At 65.0% G+C, this 18,655-nt stretch overlaps 2 protein-coding genes across 4 annotated transcripts; one reads left to right on the top strand and one right to left on the bottom strand.

Annotated features, from left to right (window-relative positions):
- Position 1: 1 nt before the first annotated feature.
- Positions 2-2,797, top strand: TSR3 (TSR3 ribosome maturation factor). The gene is made up of 6 exons (XM_035266433.3): positions 2-181; positions 276-495; positions 879-1,072; positions 1,574-1,750; positions 1,849-1,912; positions 2,431-2,797. The coding sequence occupies exons 1-6, from the start codon at positions 70-72 to the stop codon at positions 2,600-2,602; spliced, it is 939 nt and encodes a 312-aa protein (XP_035122324.1). The 5' UTR covers positions 2-69; the 3' UTR covers positions 2,603-2,797.
- On the bottom strand, positions 2,600-17,139 carry BAIAP3 (BAI1 associated protein 3). 3 transcript variants are annotated; one of them, XM_035266411.3, is made up of 34 exons: positions 17,036-17,139; positions 12,203-12,355; positions 11,894-11,981; positions 11,657-11,737; positions 11,330-11,437; positions 10,752-10,811; positions 10,541-10,607; positions 10,214-10,409; positions 9,871-9,915; positions 9,682-9,759; positions 9,496-9,598; positions 9,142-9,249; positions 8,962-9,057; positions 8,760-8,863; positions 8,150-8,270; positions 7,537-7,661; positions 7,369-7,459; positions 7,175-7,231; positions 7,003-7,100; positions 6,852-6,903; positions 6,590-6,720; positions 6,343-6,466; positions 6,122-6,265; positions 5,935-6,027; positions 5,659-5,850; positions 5,517-5,585; positions 5,343-5,422; positions 5,077-5,185; positions 4,678-4,749; positions 4,407-4,487; positions 4,207-4,327; positions 4,017-4,140; positions 3,733-3,938; positions 2,600-3,648 (listed from the first exon to the last, which is right to left on the bottom strand). In XM_035266411.3, exons 2-34 carry the CDS (start codon positions 12,331-12,333, stop codon positions 3,545-3,547), a joined length of 3,459 nt encoding a protein of 1,152 aa, XP_035122302.1. In that variant the 5' UTR covers positions 12,334-12,355; positions 17,036-17,139; the 3' UTR covers positions 2,600-3,544. The 3 variants fall into 3 exon arrangements, with proteins under 3 accessions (XP_035122302.1, XP_078200372.1, XP_035122303.1); XM_078344246.1 differs by lacking the exon at positions 17,036-17,139 and adding an exon at positions 13,999-14,047; XM_035266412.3 differs by lacking the exon at positions 17,036-17,139 and adding an exon at positions 13,705-13,829.
- Positions 17,140-18,655: the final 1,516 nt, after the last annotated feature.

Here is an 18,655-nt window from a genome sequence, read left to right as displayed (position 1 = left end):
CAGCCGCACGGCCCTCCGGGAGGCTGAGGGGCGCGTCCGCGGGGATCTCCGGTACCCCAGATCCGCGCCATGGGCCGCAAGAGGGCAGCGCGGGGGCCGGGGGCGGAAGGCGGCCGCGCTCGGCGCCTCCCGAGCCGCTCCCTGGAGGCCTTCGCCGAGGAGGTCGGCGCCGCGCTGCGATGTGAGCGAGGCGTGATGGGGAGAGCGGGTCGGGGGTCGAGGGCCGGCCCGGGGGTCCCGCGCTGAGGCCGAGTACCCTTCTCTGTCTCGTGCAGCGTCCGTGGAGCCAGAGGCCGCCGAAGGCGAGGGCGACCCGGGCCCAGCGACGCTGCCCTGCGCGCTGGCCATGTGGGAGCTGGGCCACTGCGACCCCCGGCGCTGCACCGGCCGCAAGCTGGCCCGCCTGGGCCTGGTGCGCTGCCTGCGCCTGGGCCGGAGGTTCGGCGGCCTGGTGCTCAGCCCCGTGGGCAAGCAGTACGTGTCCCCCGCAGACAGGTAGGCGCAGGGTCGTGCCCTAGCTCGTCTTACTGTCCAGCGCGTGGTTCCCTTCCGGGCTCGTGTACTGGGACTTGGGGGTTATACACACGCCCACACCCGCATCCACGTGGGCTGGCACCCCCTGTCCAGTGTGCCTCCATTCCATAGCCCAGAGCCTGGGATGTAGAAGGTTTTGGGGTAATAAACGTTTGTTGAGTGAATAAACACATGCTCTAGGTACCCCAAGCAGCTGCCTCCAAAGCTTGCTCATGAAGTCCCTTTGAGGGTGTCTGGGGATAGAGGAATGTTGTCCCTGAATCGCTAGCGAGGCCATTTTCCAGGGGCATACTTCACCTTGGGCAGTGCCAGCTCCTGAACTTACCCCATGCTGTCCCTGGCAGACAGCTGGTGGCACAGTCTGGGATCGCCGTCATCGACTGCTCCTGGGCCAGACTAGATGAGACCCCGTTTGGGAAGATGCGAGGGAGCCACTTGCGCCTGCTGCCCTACCTGGTGGCCGCCAACCCTGTGAACTATGGCCGGCCCTGCAAACTTTCCTGCTTGGAAGCTTTTGCTGCCACCTTCTGCATTGTAGGTGAGGCTGGGGGCCCCACAGCAGCCCTGTCTGGCAGCCTGGTGTTCCTGCTGTGCTCCTGGCAGCGGAGTACCGGCAGACCCCACGAGGCGCCATTCAGACACACCAGGGTTTCGATCCCACTGTCACTCACTTTTCGGCCTGTGGAGTTTCGGTAGAGAAGAAAGGGCTGGCGTGTGGGGCACCGTTCATGATCATGACAGCACTGCCCTGAGAGTCCTCATCCTCCATGTCCTTCTCACGGAATTGCTGATCTAAAGAGGCCCAGATGAATCGTGGTGCAGTCTGGGTCTGAACGCTTGGGTCTCACAGCAAAGGAGGGGGATCGGGTCGGCTGCAGAGGTGTGGTCTGGGGCAGCGCTGGCTCTCAGGACTCGGCGCTGGTGTTTGGTGGGGACCCTGCAGTTCCTGGGACAGTGCCGTCATACGGCAGCAGGGTGATGGGGACACACCCCAGGGGACCGGCAACTTCTTTGGGTTTCCCGTGTCCCACACCATCAGGCTTTCCGGACCTCGCTGTCATTTTGCTGCGGAAGTTTAAATGGGGCAAGGGTTTCTTGGATCTTAACCGCCAGCTCTTGGACAAGTATGCAGCCTGCGGTGGCCCGGAGGAGGTGTCGCAGGTGGAGCAGGAGTTCCTGGCCAGCGCCAAGGAGAACCCCCAGGAGGAGGAGATCGGTGAGGCCTGGCGGGTGGGAGCGAGGCCCTCCAAAGCCTGGGCGATGGGAGGCCTGGTCCTGCCCTGAGCTCAGAGGCCACTTGCCTCTCTCATTCAGATCCCTTTGATGTGGATTCAGGGAGAGAGTTTGGAAACCCCAACAGGCCGGTGGCCAGCACCCGGTAGGTCCTTGGTTTTCTTGATTTCATGATCACTCAGACCCAGGGCTCTCCTCTACCTCCGGCCTGAGCCGTCCTGCTGCGTGGGGGTGGGGTCTTCTGACTAGAAAACCTGAGCAGACGTCCCACTGTGGGGCTTCGGTTTGGAGAGCACGGGGAGCGAGAGGAATCTGTCAGCCGAGCGCTTTGGGAGGATGAGGTGCACGGATCACGAGGTCGGGAGTTAAAGACCAGCCTGGCCAACGTAGTGAAACCCTGTCTCTACTAAAAATAGAAAAATGAGCTGGGCGTGGTGGCTCGTGCCTGTAGTCCCAACTACTCAGTAGGCTGAGACAGAAGAACTGTTTGAACCCAGGAGGTGGAGGCTGTGCCACCGCACAGTCTTTGCTCCCAAAAAGACCGTCCCAAAACAAAACAAAACAAAAAAGGAATGTGTCCTCGGCTCGGGGCTTTCTGTGGACGAGGCTGCCTCTGGTAGCCAGGGGGACATCATTCAGGAACGTGCTCCCCTCCCCTCCCAGGCTGCCCTCGGACACTGATGACAGTGATGCGTCGGAGGACCCAGGGCCTGGCGCAGAGGATGGAGGAGCCGGCAGCAGCAGCTCTGAAGAGGAACAGACTCCGGGACTGGGGGCTGAGGCCAGGCCCCCGGCCGAAGTTTGGAAGGGAATCAAGAAGCGACAGAGAGACTGAGGATTACAGACTTATATATTTTTGAGGCTGGGTGACAAGAAAATCTAGAGACATGGGGGACACAGGCGAGCCTGGCAGTCTTGGCTCTTTGCGGCTGCCGGTGGAACTGAGCTGTCCGGGTCCTCCCCGCACCTCCAGACAGACGTACTCTGCATCCCACCTCAGCGCTCTCGCAATGAAGCTGCAGGCCGAGGAGCCCCGAGTGAGTCTCTGTTTTTCACCCTGGGCCTGAGGAGGCATTGGGGCCAACTCTTGGCCTCGCCTGGAAGGGCTGTGGAGCAGGTCTCTGGTAGCCACGAGCCTGTGTGTGAAGGACGGCTGGCCAGTTGGCATGGAGCCGTTCACACTGACCACCAGCTGCAGAGTGATCCCAGGGAACCTCTCCTAGGCCTGAGAGCCTGGTGGGGACTGGAGTCCCATGCACTTCAGGGCTCGCCTGCTCCCACGTCCCCTGTGAGTGGAGGCTCTGGACCCTCCACCCAGTGGTGCCAGCGGCACCCTCTTTAGTCCTCAGCCATGACTACCGAAAGGGCCTCTGCACTCTGCCTGCTGTTGCCCAGCGAGCACAGCCACTCACTGAGTCCCTGGAGAGCAGCTGCCCTTGCCTGCCCAAGGGCAGGGAAGCCCACCTGGTGGCCAGGCCCACTCTGGCCTGCACTGTCTCCTAGGTAGCTGCTGGCCAGCTCCTGCCAAGTCGGCCACCCAGATGTGGGGTTGGGTGCAGGGGTTCACAGCACACAGCAGACGGACACGGCCAGGGTGACAGGAGCACCAGGACTAGCCACGACATGCACATCACATAGCCAGGGCCATGGGAGCCACGGGGCCAGCACAACACACGTCTCACAGCACACGAGGGGCAGCATGGGCCCTGGCGGCACAAAGCAGGCCACGGTGAGCAGAGGATGGCTCAGGGAAGTGGGGTGGGCAGGGCCGGCGGGCTCAGGGGTCTGCCTCCATGCACTTCTCCAGCTCCTTGAGCCTCTTCACGAAGTCCTGTGCCTCCTTGCTGGTGCGGCCTTCCAGCATCCTCAGCGCAGACCTCACTGCAAGCAGGTGTGGGCAGGTGTGTGGGAGCCAGGCTCAGGTCCGCTGCCCGCTGCCCCGCCCCCGCCTGGACCCTCACTCACCCTGGGCTCTGGGTCGGCACAGGTGCAGGGTGACAGGCTGCCCGGCCCTTGCACCCCCGCCCACCTGGGGCCGGGCGACCCCGCTGACACTGCTGAGGCCGAGGGCTGCCTCCCCAGCAAAATCGTTGGTGGACAGCCAGTCGTGGTCCATCACGGTGAAGAGCACGCAGGCCCCGCGGCGACGGCACGCCTCTGCAGGCACGGAGCTGTGGACAGGCTAGTCAGGGGAGCCTCGCTCCAGCAGCCCGGGGGCTGGGGCTGGGGCCAGGGCCGGGGACACTTACAAGTAGAAGAGCTCGTCGTATACGGGGTGCAGCGTCCGGGTCTTCACCTGGGTTCTCTGGCTGCGGACCAGTGGGAAGAGATGTGGTGGGCCCAGCTCCACGATCACAAAGGGGTCACTCAGGCCTGCAGGAGCATAGTCGTGAGCTGGCCGGCCCGATCCTGCCCCCACCCGACCCCACTGCACCTCACCATTGGCGTCCAGGGGGAGCAGGTCGGCAGCGTGCAGCACCTCCACGGCCAGCCGCTGCTCCGCCGCCTCGTAATGGCAACGGACGCTCAGGCGCCCGAACCGGTTCTGCTCCAGGGTCCTCTGTGGAAAGGCTAGTGAGCGTGGCACGAGGCAGGGCTGCGGGAGCCTCGGAGGCCGTGCCCCGCCCCGGCGCCCCTACCTGTTTGAGCTTGTCCAGGTAGAACTGCTCGATGCACTCACGGGTGGAGCATTTGTGAAGCCGCAGCTCCTCCTCCAGCCTCTGTGGGGGGAAGTGCGTCGGGAGGGGCCCTGGGTGGTGGTGGTCAGCGCTGGCACTTGGCGACCTGACTCCCCATGGGCACCCAGCGGGGCCACCTTATGCTCAAGGACACAGCTCATGCGGGGTGCTGTTTGAATTCAGTCCCCTCGTCTACACCCCGAACCACGCCCCACAGAGGCTTCCACCTTACCTTGTAGCTTCCATCCCTCAGGCTCTCTAGGGGCAAACCCTGACCCTCTGCATGGAAGAAATTGACCAGGGCCTGGGGCATGGAAAGAAGGTGGAGGTGTTGGAGCCTGGCTTCTGCTGGGGATAGATGGAGACCCCCAGCACAAAGGGCCCCAGGCAGCACTGGGGACTCGGGCCCAGGACAGAGCCCCTTCTCACATCTGGAAGCTCCCAGGAAGCCTGGGAAGAGGCCATCACCCAAGGCCACACCTTGGCATTAGTGGGAAGAGGCACAGCGGACAGGCCTGGATTAGCTGCTCTCTAGGCAGAGGAGACTGGGTGGGCCAGTGGGGACAAAGGGAGGGGTCAGAGCAGCCCTGAGGCTAGGGCTGGCAGGGAGGGCTCCCTCACAGGGCGCTACCTCCAGTGTGAAGTGGAATCGGCTGTAGAAGTCAGCAGAGACATCGCGGTTTGCCCCCAGCGCCTGCAGAATGGCCTGCAGGAGGAGCTCCCAGAGGGCTTCCAGCACCCTGCAGGGTGGCATCAGTGACCATGGGCCAGCCCCACCTGCCCTGCCAGCCCCACCTGCAGAATGGCCTGCAGGAGCAGCTCCCACAGGACCTCCAGCACCCTGCAGGGTGGCATCAGTGACCACGGGCCAGCCCACCCCACCCCAGCCGCCCGCACCTGTTCAGGTTCCCCTGCACCAGTGAGGCATTCAGCAGGGCCAGCTTCTCATCCAAGTACTTCATGAGTGGGGCCACAGCCTGTGGGCAGGGGTTGTCAGGTCAGGCAGACCCCGCCCCTCTGCCCTGCCCCCAGCACACACTGTCCACCACGGCCCCTCGCCCTGGCGCTTACCTCATCGTTCTGGATGGAGTCGGGCGAGAGGCTGATGTGCTGGACATACTTCCGGATGTCACCCACCATCTGAGGGCAGGAGCAGCGCTCAACACTGGGGGCACCAGGGACAGCCCCCACACTGTCTCCAGGCCCCACCCACCTTAGAGGTCAGGTGCGCTGTCACTGTGCGGGCCTCCCGCTGCAGGTCATCGTCCAAGGCCTGTGTGCAGCTGAGCAGTGGGCGGGGGAGCACCCCCTCAGGCCCCGTGGGCCCCTCTGGCCAAGCCAGGCCCTTTAGGGCCTGCCCAGCAGCCTTTCGCACGAGCTCCACATTGTTGAGGACCACGCAGAGCTGGGGGAAGTGTGGGGAGATGGGTCCAGGGCCTGGTGGTGGCCCCCCACCTCCTGCCTGCTCCCTCCCCAGCTGGCCACTCACCGCCTCGCTCACTGCTTCACCAGCCGCCCCGGGCTGAGTGTCCACCTTCTTCCGAAGCAACTCCGTGTAGAAAACAATGGCCTCACACATGTCCTGGGGAGGGGACAGCAGTGGGGATCCTTGGAGCCCTTCCCTGCCCCATCTCCCCCGCACCTGCTCCCCTTGCCCCCAGGGCCCACCCACATACCTGGCCGAGCTGGGTGCCCAGCCCCTGAGCCTGGGCAGAGTCAGGCCATGCCAGGCGCACCCACAGTTCCTGGATGTGGCTGAGGCAGAGACCAGCAGTGGCTGCGGAGCTGCTGTGCCTGGAGGAGGGGTCCACGGGCTCCAGCTGGGGAGGCAGGAGGAGGCTGGGGTTGCTGAGAGCCTGGACCCGCCCCAGTGTCCTCAGGCCAGGGCATCACTCACTGTATCCATGTCCACGGCTCCCTGAAGCCTCCACTTGGCCTGGTCCCGCAGCACTTGCAGCCACAGCTTCACGGCAGGCAGGAATGGGGTGTGGATGCCAGCCAGGGCCAGAGAACGGCTGTCCCTGTGTTGGGAGGCTGGTCAGGGCTTGACCCCGACCTACACATCACCTAGGAGAGCCCCATTCACAGGGCCTGGGGCTCTGGCCCCAAAGTCTATCTGCAGGAGATAGGGCCCGGGCACCCACCGACCAGGGATGCTATCCCAGAAGCGCTGGAGGTCAGCCAGGGTCAGGTAGAGCTCAAAGAGCCCTGAGGCCACCGCCAGTGTCATTTTGGGGCTCAGCTCCTCTGTCAGCACCCATGCCTCCTCAGCCACCTGTCCGGGACAGCAGAATTAGACCACTGGCAGCGAGGAATGGTCCCTCCCAGCCAAGGACCTCTGCCCGCTTCCCCATGCCTGGCAGACACCCGGGGTTGGGGATTAGGGGTATCAGGGACCCTTCTCACCAGACGCTCCAGCTGCCGGAAAGTCAGGGTGAAGAAGTCCACACTAAGGATGCTGCCGGGCAAGGGACACACCTCAGCCACCTGCGTCCCACCCGCAGGCTCTGTTGGCCTCAACCCCAGCCCAAGGACAGCACTGAAGTGCCGGGCCCACCTGTGGAAGAGGCTGGCGTAGACACTGTAGCAGGACTGAAGGTCGTCATAGATGGTGTCGGCCAGTGCAACCAGCCCAGGCAGGCGCTGTGACGCTGGCTGCAAGGAAGCCTGGCTCGTACCCACTTCTCAGCTGCCCACACCCCTCAGGGCGGGGTCCCCCACACCCGCACCTGCTCTCGGGGACTCTTGGTATTGAGGATCCTGTCGTACCACTCACGGTTGCCTCTCTGCAACAGACACCACCAGGACAGCATGGTGTGTTGCAGGAAAGAGGAAGAGGTGGGGCAAGACACCGTGGGGTGGAGGTGCAGGGGATGGGAAGGCGGGGGGGGGGGGCCGGCCCCCACTGGGCGTTGGAACACACCTTCAGGGCTGCAGCAACGTCCATGTTCAGCTCCGTCTCAAAGGGGCAGATCTCAAAGGAGGGCTGGAAGAACTGCAGCTTGCCCAGACACCTGGGTGGGGGCAGCACGCTGATGTGGGGCCTGTCCTGCCAGCCGCCCCCACCCACGCTGACACGTGCTGCACCCACTTCAGCAGCAGCTCCAGGCGGTAGACGGCGGTGCTGTTGGTGGCGGGGAAGTAGTCTCGGAGCTGGCGCAGCAGCTGCAGTCCGAACTCGGAGAAGGCGGAAAAGCTGTCAGCCAGGCTCTCCTCCTGTGGGGACAGGGCCCTTCAGTGCCAGCAGCCCGACTGGTCACAGACGAGAAAAAACGCCCTCCTTGCCTCGCCCGCAGCATCCTCCCCACGGCGTGGCCAGCCCAGCTCTGCCTGGAGAAACACCCTCCACAGGCCCAGCTGGCCTGTCCCAGCCTCGACTTCCACCTAGGCAGCTCACGCAGGGTCTGTGCACCTGCTCTTCCCACGCGGGTCCTGCGAGGGTTGCTCCCTCATGTCGCTCAAATGGGCACCAGCTTGGCGGCTTTCCCCAGCCCTGCCCTAAGTTCTAGTCGCCCCCCAAGGTGACTCCCACGAGTCTCCTGTCTCCTTTTTATGGAGCCTGACTCGCCCACGTCACGTGGTTTGTCCGTATGTTTTTAACCCCGACGCGGGCAGGATTCTGCCCCTCGCCGCCCCGTACTGAACGGCCAGGCCCCCAGCACTCCCTTCCCCGTGGCTGGCAGGAGGACCCCGGCCACGCCCACCTGCTCCTGGGGCAGCGAGGCCGCCTCCTCCCAATGCGCCTGCATGTCCTCCAGCAGCCCCAGCAGGTAGCTGTAGTCCAGCGTGCGGGTCTGATGGTGGCGGCTGCTGACCTGCCAGTACCTGTGGGGCCCAGCCCAGGGTCAGGGAGCATCCAACCCCAACTCAAAGAACCCGCCCCTTCCCCGCCCACAGCACCACCCCTTTCCCTGCCCCACCCAATCAGCACTGCCACACCTACTCATAGAACTACCCTTCCCTGGCCCACCAATCAGCGATGCCGTACCTGCTTGTAGCACCGCCCCTTTCCCTGTCCCCCAATCAGCGCTGCTGCACTCATAGCACCGCCCTTTCGCTGCCCCACCTACCCATAGCACCGCCCCTTTCCATCCCACCAATCAGCGCTGCCGTAACTGCTCGTAGCACCGCCCCTTTCCCTGTCCCCCAATCAGCTCTGCTGCACCGACTCATAGCACCACCCTTTCGCTGCCCCAGGTACTCATAGCACCGCCCCTTTCCCTGCTCCACCCTCCGTCACCACATCTGCTCACCGCACGGCCCCCAGTGCCCCACCCGCACACGCCCCGCCCACTCGTAGTTCCACCCACTCACAACACGGCCAGCTGCAAGGGTGACAGGTTGCTCTGGGCTCCGTGCAGGCAGAGGATTGTGGCGGCTGGTGTGCTGAGCTCTCCGCGCCAGCTGCTGGAGTTGGGCTGCGGGAGAAGGCCTGGCGTGGGTGGAGGCGGGACAGCCCCCCATCCCCTCCTCAGGCCCTCTGCCGGGCTGTCCCAGTCCCAGGAGCACCCGCTACCTCCTCCGCCGGGTGCTCGCACCGCAGCAGATGGCTGAGCAACAGCAGGTAGGACAGGAAGCCCGATCGCCCGCGCTGGCTCATGGCGGTGTCCCTCTGCAACGCAGAGCCCACCCGGTCACCAGCTCCGCCGCAGCCATGAGGGCAGGGGTGGAGGCCGGGGACGCTCACTTTCCCCACCTGCGTGGTGATCAGCTTGAGAACCAGGTGGCAGTCTCCCTGCACACGCGAGGCACTGGAGCGTGGCTCCAGCTTGAACCAGCGGTCGACACCAGCCACAGGAACCTCCTGGAGGTGGCATGTGGGGTCAGGCCCATCAGACCCCTCCCCTTTTCCCTCTACACTGACTCTGTGAGACCCTGGAGAGAACACTCCGCCTGGGCTTCCATTCTCCCAGGAATGTGGGTGACAAGCAGTGGTGAGCCCTCAGGAGGCCCAAAAGCAGGAGCTCCTCCAGTGAGCCACCCCTTGAAGGCTGGCACACCCCCCAGGCCCTGCCCTAAGCGTCACCAGCCCCACCCCACCCCCACTCACCCGGATAGGTATGTTGAGGCACCCCAGGAAGTCATCGGTGTGGTCCTCAGTGGGCCCCGCTGTCCCATTTGCACGGGCTGACTTGACAATCTGTTTGAAGTACCTGGCCACGACGGGTGGCAGGCATCAGGCCCCACGACTGAGCTTCGGACACAGGTGAGGGGTAGAAAGGTCCCCCAGCCATACCTGCTCACGCCCTTCAGACCGATGACTTCATTCAGCTTCCTGCACGCTTCTACGAGGGACACGTCGTCGTCGTGATCCCTGGCGGGGAAAGGGGAGGACGTGGCTTGTCTGGAGCCCCCAGCCTGGCCCTGAGTCCAAGAGGTGCCCATTCCCCTTCCCACCCTGCCCTGCAGGCACAGGGGCCTGTACCAGATGTCCAGGTGCAGCTGGTCCATGTTCACGTCCTCAATCTCGCTACAAGAACAGAGAGCTGCCCGTGAGGGTCCCCAGCGAGGCTCTGCCCAGGCCGGCGTCAGGGACCACGCCACACGCTCCTGCTCTCCAGACAGGCTGCTCAGGTCCACTCTCGCCAGCCACATGCCTGGCCCCGGTGGCACACCGCCCATCTCTGGGCCTGTTTTCTCCTCTGGAAAGTGGGCACGCGGCCCTACACAGACCGGGAACCGCTGCGAGCCACCGCCTTCCAGGCACAGCCCAGCTCTGGACCCCAGGCAGAGCCCCCCTCCTGCACCTAGATGGGGGAGGGCCTCACAAGAGGAAGTGCTCCTTCCAGACGGGGTTCAGGGTGCTGCTCTTCACCTCGGTGACCTGGATGCACTTGGCGGGCAGGGGGCTGCTGCGCTTGCTGCTCTTTCGGAAGCTGAATCGCTGCTCCTTCTGCGGACTGGGCTCCCTCGAGGCACCCGAGGCAGGCAGGATACCCAGCATGCAGTATGGGTCGCTGAAGCCTGGGCACGGAGGGTGGCTCAGCCCCGCCCCTACACCCTCTGCCCTCCGCAGCCGAGCGTGCAGTACGGGTCGGCGAAGCCTGGGCATGGTGGGTGGCTCTGAAACCAGGGTCTGCTGGGGCCCCACTCACCATTAGGGTCCTTGGCCAGAAGGTTTTTGGCACGCATGACAGAGACTTTCAGGGCGTACGTGGGGGCCTGTGGACAGGGGGGTGTGGTGGTCCTGGTGGGCTGAGCAGCCCTCAGACACCCTGCTTAGCGTGGGGGTGACAGGGCCTTGCCCCATGCCCCACCACGCAGGCACGTGCTGGCCAGCACCTGCCCAGGCAGCAGCGGCCTCACCTTGGCCTTCCTCACTTGCTCGACGGCCTCGGCGTGCTCCTCAGGGCTGGTGCCAAACGCCTGTGAAGCACGGGTGGGTTGGTAGGCCCGAGCGACGCCTGAAGTGAGGCCGGCCACTGTCCTGGGACCTCGGCTTCAGCCCCAGTCACACACACCCGACCTCAGTCCTCAGGGTGCAGGGGTGGCGGAAGCCGCCAAGGGGCCCGAGCATGCCCAGAGGTTGTGGGCGTGATGAGGGACACAAAGGGGAGATGGCCGGGGACAGGAGTTCAGAGCACATGCAACTGGGAGGGGGCCGAGCATGTCCTTCAGGGTGTGTCTGTCAGCCTGTGCGCACGTGTGCCTGCGTGTGCATGTCTGTGTATGTGCGAGTGTCTGTGTGCCTGTGTGTGCGTGTGTTGTGTGTCTGCATGTGTGGCCTGTGTGTGCGTGTCTGTGTGTGTATGTGTGGTCTATGTGAGTGTGTCTGTGTACATGTACAGCTGTCTCTGTGTGTAGAGCAGGGATTGGGGAGATCCTGTGTGCTGTTTGGGGCGATGATGGTGTCAGTGGCTGGGGGTGGGGTTGGGTGGGCTGACCTGCTGGAGGTAGCTGAGCAGGGCCTCCTCATCGTCCACCTGGTCGGGGCCCATGGTCCCGGCGCGGTACAGCACTGTGTACAGGGCCTCCTCGTACAGCATCTCCACCTGCAGGTGGGGGGACGGCGGCCACAGGGCTGTGTCCCAGGCCCCCAGCCCTTGGAAGCCCCTCCTCCGCCACCTTGCACCGGGATCCCCTCCGCTCCTCACTCACCAACCCACCCCGGCTCTCCACTGCCACCAGACCCGACACACACACAGAAGGTGCCATCAACAGCTGAGGGAGCGGCCGCTGCAGACCCAGCCTGGCTGGGACCCCAACTTTACCTCCTCCGGCGTCAGGGCTCTCAGGCCACGGCTGGGGTCCACAGGCTCCGGGGGTGGTGGTGAGCCACTGCGCAGGGGGACCTGTGTGGGGGGCCCAGGGTGACATTCCTGAGGGCGGGGAGGGCTCCAGGCCTGCAGCTGGGAGGACAGGCAGTGCCCCAGGAGGGGAGCAAGGGCGGGGGTAGGGGGAAAGAGGAGGGGGAGCCTCGTGCTGGGCCCCAGGGACGCCACCCTCACCTCGGAGCATGGCAGGCCCTGTCTGCCTTCCCCCTTCTTCAGCATGAGGCGCATTTGGGCGAAGAACTCCACGCCATCCCCAGGTTTCCTGGAAGAAGGGCTAGGTCAGCAGGCAGCTCTCAGTATGCCGGCCCCTGCTTGAGACCCTCGACTCCAGGGGCAGGTGGGGCTGTGTAACGTCCACAGTGCGGCATGGCTGAGCGAAGACCCTCCTTCCCGCCCAGAGGGGCCGGGGCCAGGAGGACAGTGTGTGAAGTCTGGCAGGAAACGACCATGTGATCATGTGGGGCTGGGCCCCTGGGCACCCACCAGGCCCCCGTGGCTGGCTCCTGCAGGTTGGCGCTGGCACTCCCTGGGTCCTGCTCAGCCCTGCGGCGGAAGGATGGGCACACCTGCACCTGCCTGAGCACGCTGCTCTTGATGTCCAGCAAGGTCGACATGGTGGGTGGGCAGGCGGGCGGCCTACGGCAGAGAACATGGCCCACAGCCTCAGGTTGCCCACTGACCCTCTGAGCACCATAGGCCATGGCAGGCCTGGGGGCAGGGCGGAAGAGGCTGGCAGAGGCCCAGGCCTGGGAGCTCACCCATGGCCTGGAAGGCACTGTCTCCACACCTGCTGGGTGACCTGCTAAGCACCCCCATCCCCTGCAGGGCAGCTTCGGGGAGAAGCAGGGGATGCTGTGGAAGGTGGGACTGGTGCCCACCCTGTTCCATCCAGAGGCTTCAGGGATCTCACTGGAGAGGGAGGTGCTTGCCGTGCCGTCCCCACCCCCCACAACCCTGCCCGGACAGCACAGTGGGCAGTGCCTGTCTCCTGGGGCTTCACTGAGAGGACCAAGACCTGGGCAGCAGCGCTTGGCTCCCACAGCCCTCGTGCCCACTCTGGGGCCAAAACGGATGCCAGGCACCCAGGTCTCCTACACGGGAGTTAAAAACATCGCTAGATATGATATCTGACATCCCATATGACAGAGGATCCTGGTCACAACGGCCCGTGAGACTTCGACACCTTGACAGCAGGCAGGCTGGTAGCCTGGGCTATAGCCTCATGCCCAGGTAGGGCAGCCAGTACCCGCATGGTCAGGAGGCCCTGGAGGGGGCTGCCCGGGGGTCCTCACTCACCAAGCACCGTGGGGGTCAATGCCCCCTCCTCACCCCAGGGGCTGGCTGGCAAACCTGGGGTGGATAGGGGAAGGTGGGGGGCAGTACCCCCACAAAACAGGGCCTCCTCCCCACAGCTGGTACAAAGGAGAACATGAATCGAGCCGAGCCCCACTGGAAAATGCCGGGCATGGGGGCCACAGCTCCCGCTCCCTTCCAGTTCATCCGGCTTCAGTTACCCTCATGTTGCCAGCACAACCGAGCCACCCTGCAGCCTCCTGCTTAAAGCAGCAACTGGGACAGAGCTGCCCTCTCCCCAGGCCTGGAGCCTGGGCCCAGCCAGACCCTGCCCAGAAGTCCCCTGGAAGGCCCCACCCACTTTGTTTTGTTGAGACAGAGACTCGCTCTGTGGCCCCAGCTGGAGTCCAGTGGCGAGATCTCGGCTCACTGCAACCTCCGCCTGCCAGGTTCAAGTGATTCTCCTGCCTCAGCCTCCCAAGTCGCTGGGATTACAGGTGCCTGCCACTACACCCGGCTGATTTTTTTTTGTATTTTCAGTAGAGACGGGGTTTCACCATGTTGGCCAGGCTGGTATTGAACTCCTGACCTCAGGTGATCCACCTGCCTCAACCTCCCAAAGTGCTGGGATGACAGGTGTGAGCTAGTGTGCCCAGTCCACCTGTCAGGGGGGAAGGCCGGGTGGTACCAACCTGCACAGCCCCTTCGACAAGACAGGGCAGGCTCCTCAGACCCTCTTCCTCTGCACACCAAGCCCAGGCACTGCCTCTGCCCTCATGGCCCCCCAGCAGCCCCAGGAAGGTCCCGTCTGTCCTCTGTGAAAACTGTCCCAGAGCCAGGCCTCCGCCCCACCACAAGAGAGCCGCCCACTTGGGCTCCCATCCCAGCCTCGCTGGCCTGATTTCCAGGACAAAGCACTCTCTCAGGTCTCCAAGGCCCTGGCCTCACGTTCTGGGTCCCCCCCTTGCCAGTGCTTTCTCGCTCACCTCAGGGGGGCGCCCTCGCAGGGGCAGTCTTCTCATGGCCCAGCAGGTTCCACCGCTTGCCCAGGATCTCACAGGCAGTTGGCAGTAGGAGCCAGGTTAGCCCGCCCCTGCCCTGTGTGCCCAGGCCAGCTCCCCTGGGCTGCACCAGACTCATAAGCTCCGTGGGCAGCTTGGGGGCCTGGGCACGCTGGGTTCTAAACAGACCTTGGCGAGCCAGCTCCCAGGCCCCTGCTGCGTCTGTCTGTGGGGGTTCAGGGTCACTAGCCCCAGTCTGTACCCACACCAGCTCAGACACCATTCCTGGACATCTCATCCTGATTCCAGGGTCCCTGCAAGTCCCCAAGCCCTGGGTGCAGGCTCTCACGGGGCCAGACCCCAGCGCTAAGGACAGGGAGCAGGGTTTGCAGCGCCCACTTTATGAGGAGCAATGCTTCAGGGGGCCTTGCCTCCTTCAGACCTATCAGTGCCTTCCCCTGGGAGCCTCCCCCAAAGATGGGGGGCTCGGTGGGCTGGGTACAGTGCTTCTGGAAGCTGTCACTCCCACAGCCAGTAGTGAAGTCCCAGGGGCTTGGGAGTAACAGGCCCTTTCCTTCCCTTGCTGGGTAGAAGAGGCTGCTCCCCCTAAGCCCCCCAAAGCCAGCAGAGTCGCGCTGCTGAAGCTGTTGCCAGGGCAACCGCCGACAGTATGTGCGTGTGACGGGGCGATGGGGGCTCGCGGTCCTGGAGACAAATGTGACGCAGGAGCTAAGCGGCCTGAGCTGCGGGGATGGGGACGGGGTGTCTTTGTGAGAACAAGATGTTCCAGGCAGAAAGAGGGGGGGCTCAGCGCCTCCCCACATTTTCCTCTCCACACACCTCCTCATCCCCAGAGTGGACCAAGAGGGGTGCCCTCTGCTCCCCGCATCTCAGATGGGCAAATGGGGACACAGGGCTGGGAGCCCATCTAAGGTCCCAGAGCCAGCAAGTGGGGCCAGGAACTGCTGTCCAGGTCTCTCTGGTGTCTCCAGTGCTAAGCCCCTGGGACGACCCGCTGGGCTGGCCAGCCTGACCCTAACCGCAGCTCCTGCCCTTCTTGCAGCCTGTTGCTAGGATGGGGACCATAGTGGCATCTTGGCACAGGTGTATAGAAGACTTGGCTCGTCCTGGGGGTGCAGAAAGCCCTTTGGGTCCCCTGGAAACCCCAGGCTGCCTGGGCAGCAGATAGCCTGGCTGCACCCAAGGGTGTGGGCCCTGGGAGCCACCTGCCACTGAGGCCTTGGACCATGTCCCGGTCAGGGACTTCTTCATCCAGAGCTGCTTCGAGTCCTGGGCATACGCCTGTCACCCCCGGGCATCTGTCTGTGACCAGTCTGGGAAGTACTGGCTGCCTGGGTGGCTCTCAGCACTTATGGGGCAGCGGTGAGCCAGGTGCAGAGGACCCCCCCATCTCTCCCGTGGGCCCAGATGTGATGTGACTCCTTCCCAGCTTCTCACCCGGGGACAGTGGCACAGGGCAGCATGAACTCATACTCTGCTCATGCCCAATGCCAGGGCCAGGACCCCACTCCCATCCGTCCAGTGAGCAGAGGGAGGGCCGCCACGGAGTTCCTGCCTTCTGGGCACTGGGGCTGAGCCACACACGACCGTCCCATTCCACCATGCTCCCTGGCTGTCCCCCAGGCCTGGGCTGAATGGGGAATGACATTTCGCAAGGAGGATGGCACGTCTCTTTTCACAGCCCAGGGCAGGGGCCGCTTGCCCAGAGTCCAGATGTGAACCTGGGACTCTCAAGTCAAGCCGTCTCCTGCCAGGCCATTTGGGGGTTCGGGGCGGGGGGCGGTGAGACAGCAGAGCCTGGGGGCAGCAGAGCAGAGGCTGGGTCAGCCTTCCTCCCTAGTGCAGGGTGTCCATGAACAAATGTTTTCAACCTTTCAGCCTTTCTTACCACATTTAGGGCAGGGGGTTGGCAGATGGCTCCCTGGGTGTGTGCCTGGGGGGGTGGCAGGACATGTGCCCACAGGCTGGCGCTCCTCGCCACCCTCCTGGTCCTCCCTCCTCTTTGGCTTTCCTGCTCGTGCTCCCTCTGCCCCTTCACCAGGTCCTGGGGGCTTCCCGCGGGCATCCTCCCTGATCTCACTGACTTCCAGACAGCCCATGCACGCGAGGCAGTGCCCAGGTGCAGGTCACCAGGCGCCCCCCACAAACGCAGCTCCTGGGGTCTCATTCCAGTCGAGCCCTGGGAATCTGCATTGTAACAAGCGCTGCCGGTGGCCCGGGGCTCCCTGAAGCTGAGAGAGGCTGCCAAGGTCCAGCGGCCGGTGCCCACCAGGGGCGCCAGAGCCCAGAGCCCGTGGGCCTCCCTACCGCTCACCTGTGTCGGCGCAGCGCTCCCTCCTCCCTGCCCCACCTCGCAGCACCCGTTTCTGGGACTCGGGGCTGTAGGCGCCCCGGGGGCCGCACCCCCAGCTCTATGGGGGTCTCTCTCCTTGGAGGGGGTGGGCGTTCTGGGCGGAGTTTGGGAGCGGAACTGGTGTGTCATTTTAAACTCCTCCCCCCCGAGACCTCAGCCCAGGCAGAAGCCCACAGCCCCTTGCGGAGTGGGGCTGAAGGAGGGGCGGGCTTGCACTCGGAGGGATTCTGGGGGGACCCGCAGGGAACGGGAGGGACGAGGGCGCTGGTGGATGCAGCCCGCCCAGGAAGGTGCTGGGAGGCCGGGGCCGCGTCTGTTCCCTGGGGAGGAGGCGCGGGGGTCGAAGCCTGGTTTGGCGGCCCGAGTTCGGGGGAGGCGGTCGCCGGCACCCGATACCCTCCCCATCCCTCCGCAGTGCGGACCCCGCTGCCGCACGCGCTCCTGCGCGCTCGGGAGGGAAATACCCCGAGAGCCCGCCCCTCTGAGGATACGCGGCCTCAGTTTCCCCAGGCTCCAGGGGGGAAACTTCGAGACCTTCCCACCGCCCCCTACGCCTGGGCCACCAGGGCCGTCGGTCGTCCGGGTGCGGGTGCGGGGCCGAGCCCCGACGGCGGCCCAGCGGCACCGGCTGCAGCCCGCGGCACTCACCGTGGGCCGGGCGCGGGGAGGGGGTTCCTGGGGCGCCGCGCTCGGGCACCAGCTCGGGGACGCCGAGGCACAGCGACCGCTCCCAGCAGCGCGCGCCGACGACTGAGCAACTGCGGGGCTGACCCGCAGCGGGGGCGGGGAGGGGGCGGGACCGCGACGAGGGGCGGGGCCTGACCGCGCTCGCCCCGCCCACGCTCCTGGTTCGACCCCGCCCCCCGCGCCCACTGCGCCTGACGGGACGGGGCGGGGGTCCCTGCGCCCGGAGCCCCCTCCCCCGGGGTGCGGGGCTGTCAGTCAACCCACAGGTGGGTGCGGGGCTCGGCTGCTGCTGGACCCCGCCTGGCCGCGCGCGCCCTCCCCGCGGCGCGTGGGGGCTGGGAGGGGTTGTCGGCGGAGTCTCCTCCGCGGAGCCCCGGGGAAGCCAGAGTCACCAACCCCGGCCGTGGCGCAGACCTTTCTGGAAGGGCCTGGCTCAAGGACCCCGCCGCTCTCTTCTCGGGGCGGGCGTGTGTTCTGCAGGGATCCACTCGGGACGCCCCGCGCCCACGCGGACGGCCGGGGGCGATCGTCCCTGGGGCTCTGCTGAGGGCACAGTTGGGCGCTGTGGGGTCACAGCCGGCCGGAGCTCCTGGGGTCTAAACTGGACCCGGCCGGCCCCTCCCCAGCCTCCCTCTGCCGCACGGTCCTCGAACCTTCCCCCCCCCCGCCCCAGGCCCGCGGTCTCCCCGCAGGGCTTGTTAAGGCATTGAGGGGTCCGGCCCCCAACTCTCCGGTTCCCAAAGTCCGGGCGGGGCCGCGATCTGCATTTTTTCCCTCTTTTAAGACGAAGTCTCAAAAAAGCTCTCCAAAAAAGCTCAACTAGGCTGAAATGCAGAGGCGCCATTTCGGCTCACTGCAGCCTCGAACTCTCTGGCTCAAGTGATCCTCCCTCTTCAGCCTCCTCAGTAGCTGGGACCACCCGCCCGCTAATTTTTTTTACTTGTGGAGATGGGGTGGGGGGGAATGTCTCCCTATGTTGCCCAGGCTGGTCTCGAACTCCTGGGCTTAAGGGATCCCCCTTCCCCGGCCTCCTAAGGCGCTGAGATCGCTGGTGTGGCCCTGGCGCGCGCCCGGCTAGCACTACACTTCCCAGCTCCCGCCTGCTGCTGCTGCGGGTCCGGGGACCACACTTGGAGAACTCCGGGCTAAGCACGGCCCTGGGCGTCCCAAGGCTCTCTGACTTCCTGAGGGTGCAGCGGCCCCTGGATCCCCACCTGCGCTTGGACGGATACAGCTGAACACTCACAGCCCTTTGGGGAAGTGGGGGTCAGACTTTGGAGTTTTCACCCAAAAGGGTGCATCCCTAATGGTGGGGCTCCTGCCTCGTGAGTAGCGGAAAGGCAGGCCTGGAGCCCACCCCAGCTCAGGCCCAGAGGCAGGAATGGAGCACTCGGGGTCCGCTGGGGTGAGGGGCAGCCCGAGGCCAGATGGGCTTCCGAACACAGCTCCTCAAAGGGAGGGGGCCAGTCTGCCAAAAACCGGCTTGACTTCTGGGTCCCCACTCACTCACATGCCCTCCCCGCACCTGTCTGCAGAGTGGGGGGCAGGACTGCCGGGTGGGCTCTCCAGGAAGCTCCTCCC

Source organism: Callithrix jacchus, chromosome 12 (assembly GCF_049354715.1).
Source record: "Callithrix jacchus isolate 240 chromosome 12, calJac240_pri, whole genome shotgun sequence".
Taxonomy (NCBI): domain Eukaryota; kingdom Metazoa; phylum Chordata; class Mammalia; order Primates; family Cebidae; genus Callithrix; species Callithrix jacchus.
This window is presented reverse-complemented; position numbering and strand designations above follow the sequence as displayed.

Excerpts from the sequence above, each read along its gene's own strand:
- TSR3 (XM_035266433.3), top strand. The coding sequence starts at position 70 with ATGGGCCGCAAGAGGGCAGCGCGGGGGCCGGGGGCGGAAGGCGGCCGC. Across the intron at positions 496-878 it reads TACGTGTCCCCCGCAGACAG|ACAGCTGGTGGCACAGTCTG; the intron begins GTAGGCGCAGGG and ends TGTCCCTGGCAG. Across the intron at positions 1,073-1,573 it reads TGCCACCTTCTGCATTGTAG|GCTTTCCGGACCTCGCTGTC; the intron begins GTGAGGCTGGGG and ends CCACACCATCAG.
- BAIAP3 (XM_035266411.3), bottom strand. The coding sequence starts at position 12,333 with ATGTCGACCTTGCTGGACATCAAGAGCAGCGTGCTCAGGCAGGTGCAG. Across the intron at positions 10,410-10,540 it reads TCTGGCCAAGGACCCTAATG|GCTTCAGCGACCCATACTGC; the intron begins GTGAGTGGGGCC and ends CTCCGTGCCCAG. Across the intron at positions 5,423-5,516 it reads ACTCCATCCAGAACGATGAG|GCTGTGGCCCCACTCATGAA; the intron begins GTAAGCGCCAGG and ends CCCTGCCCACAG.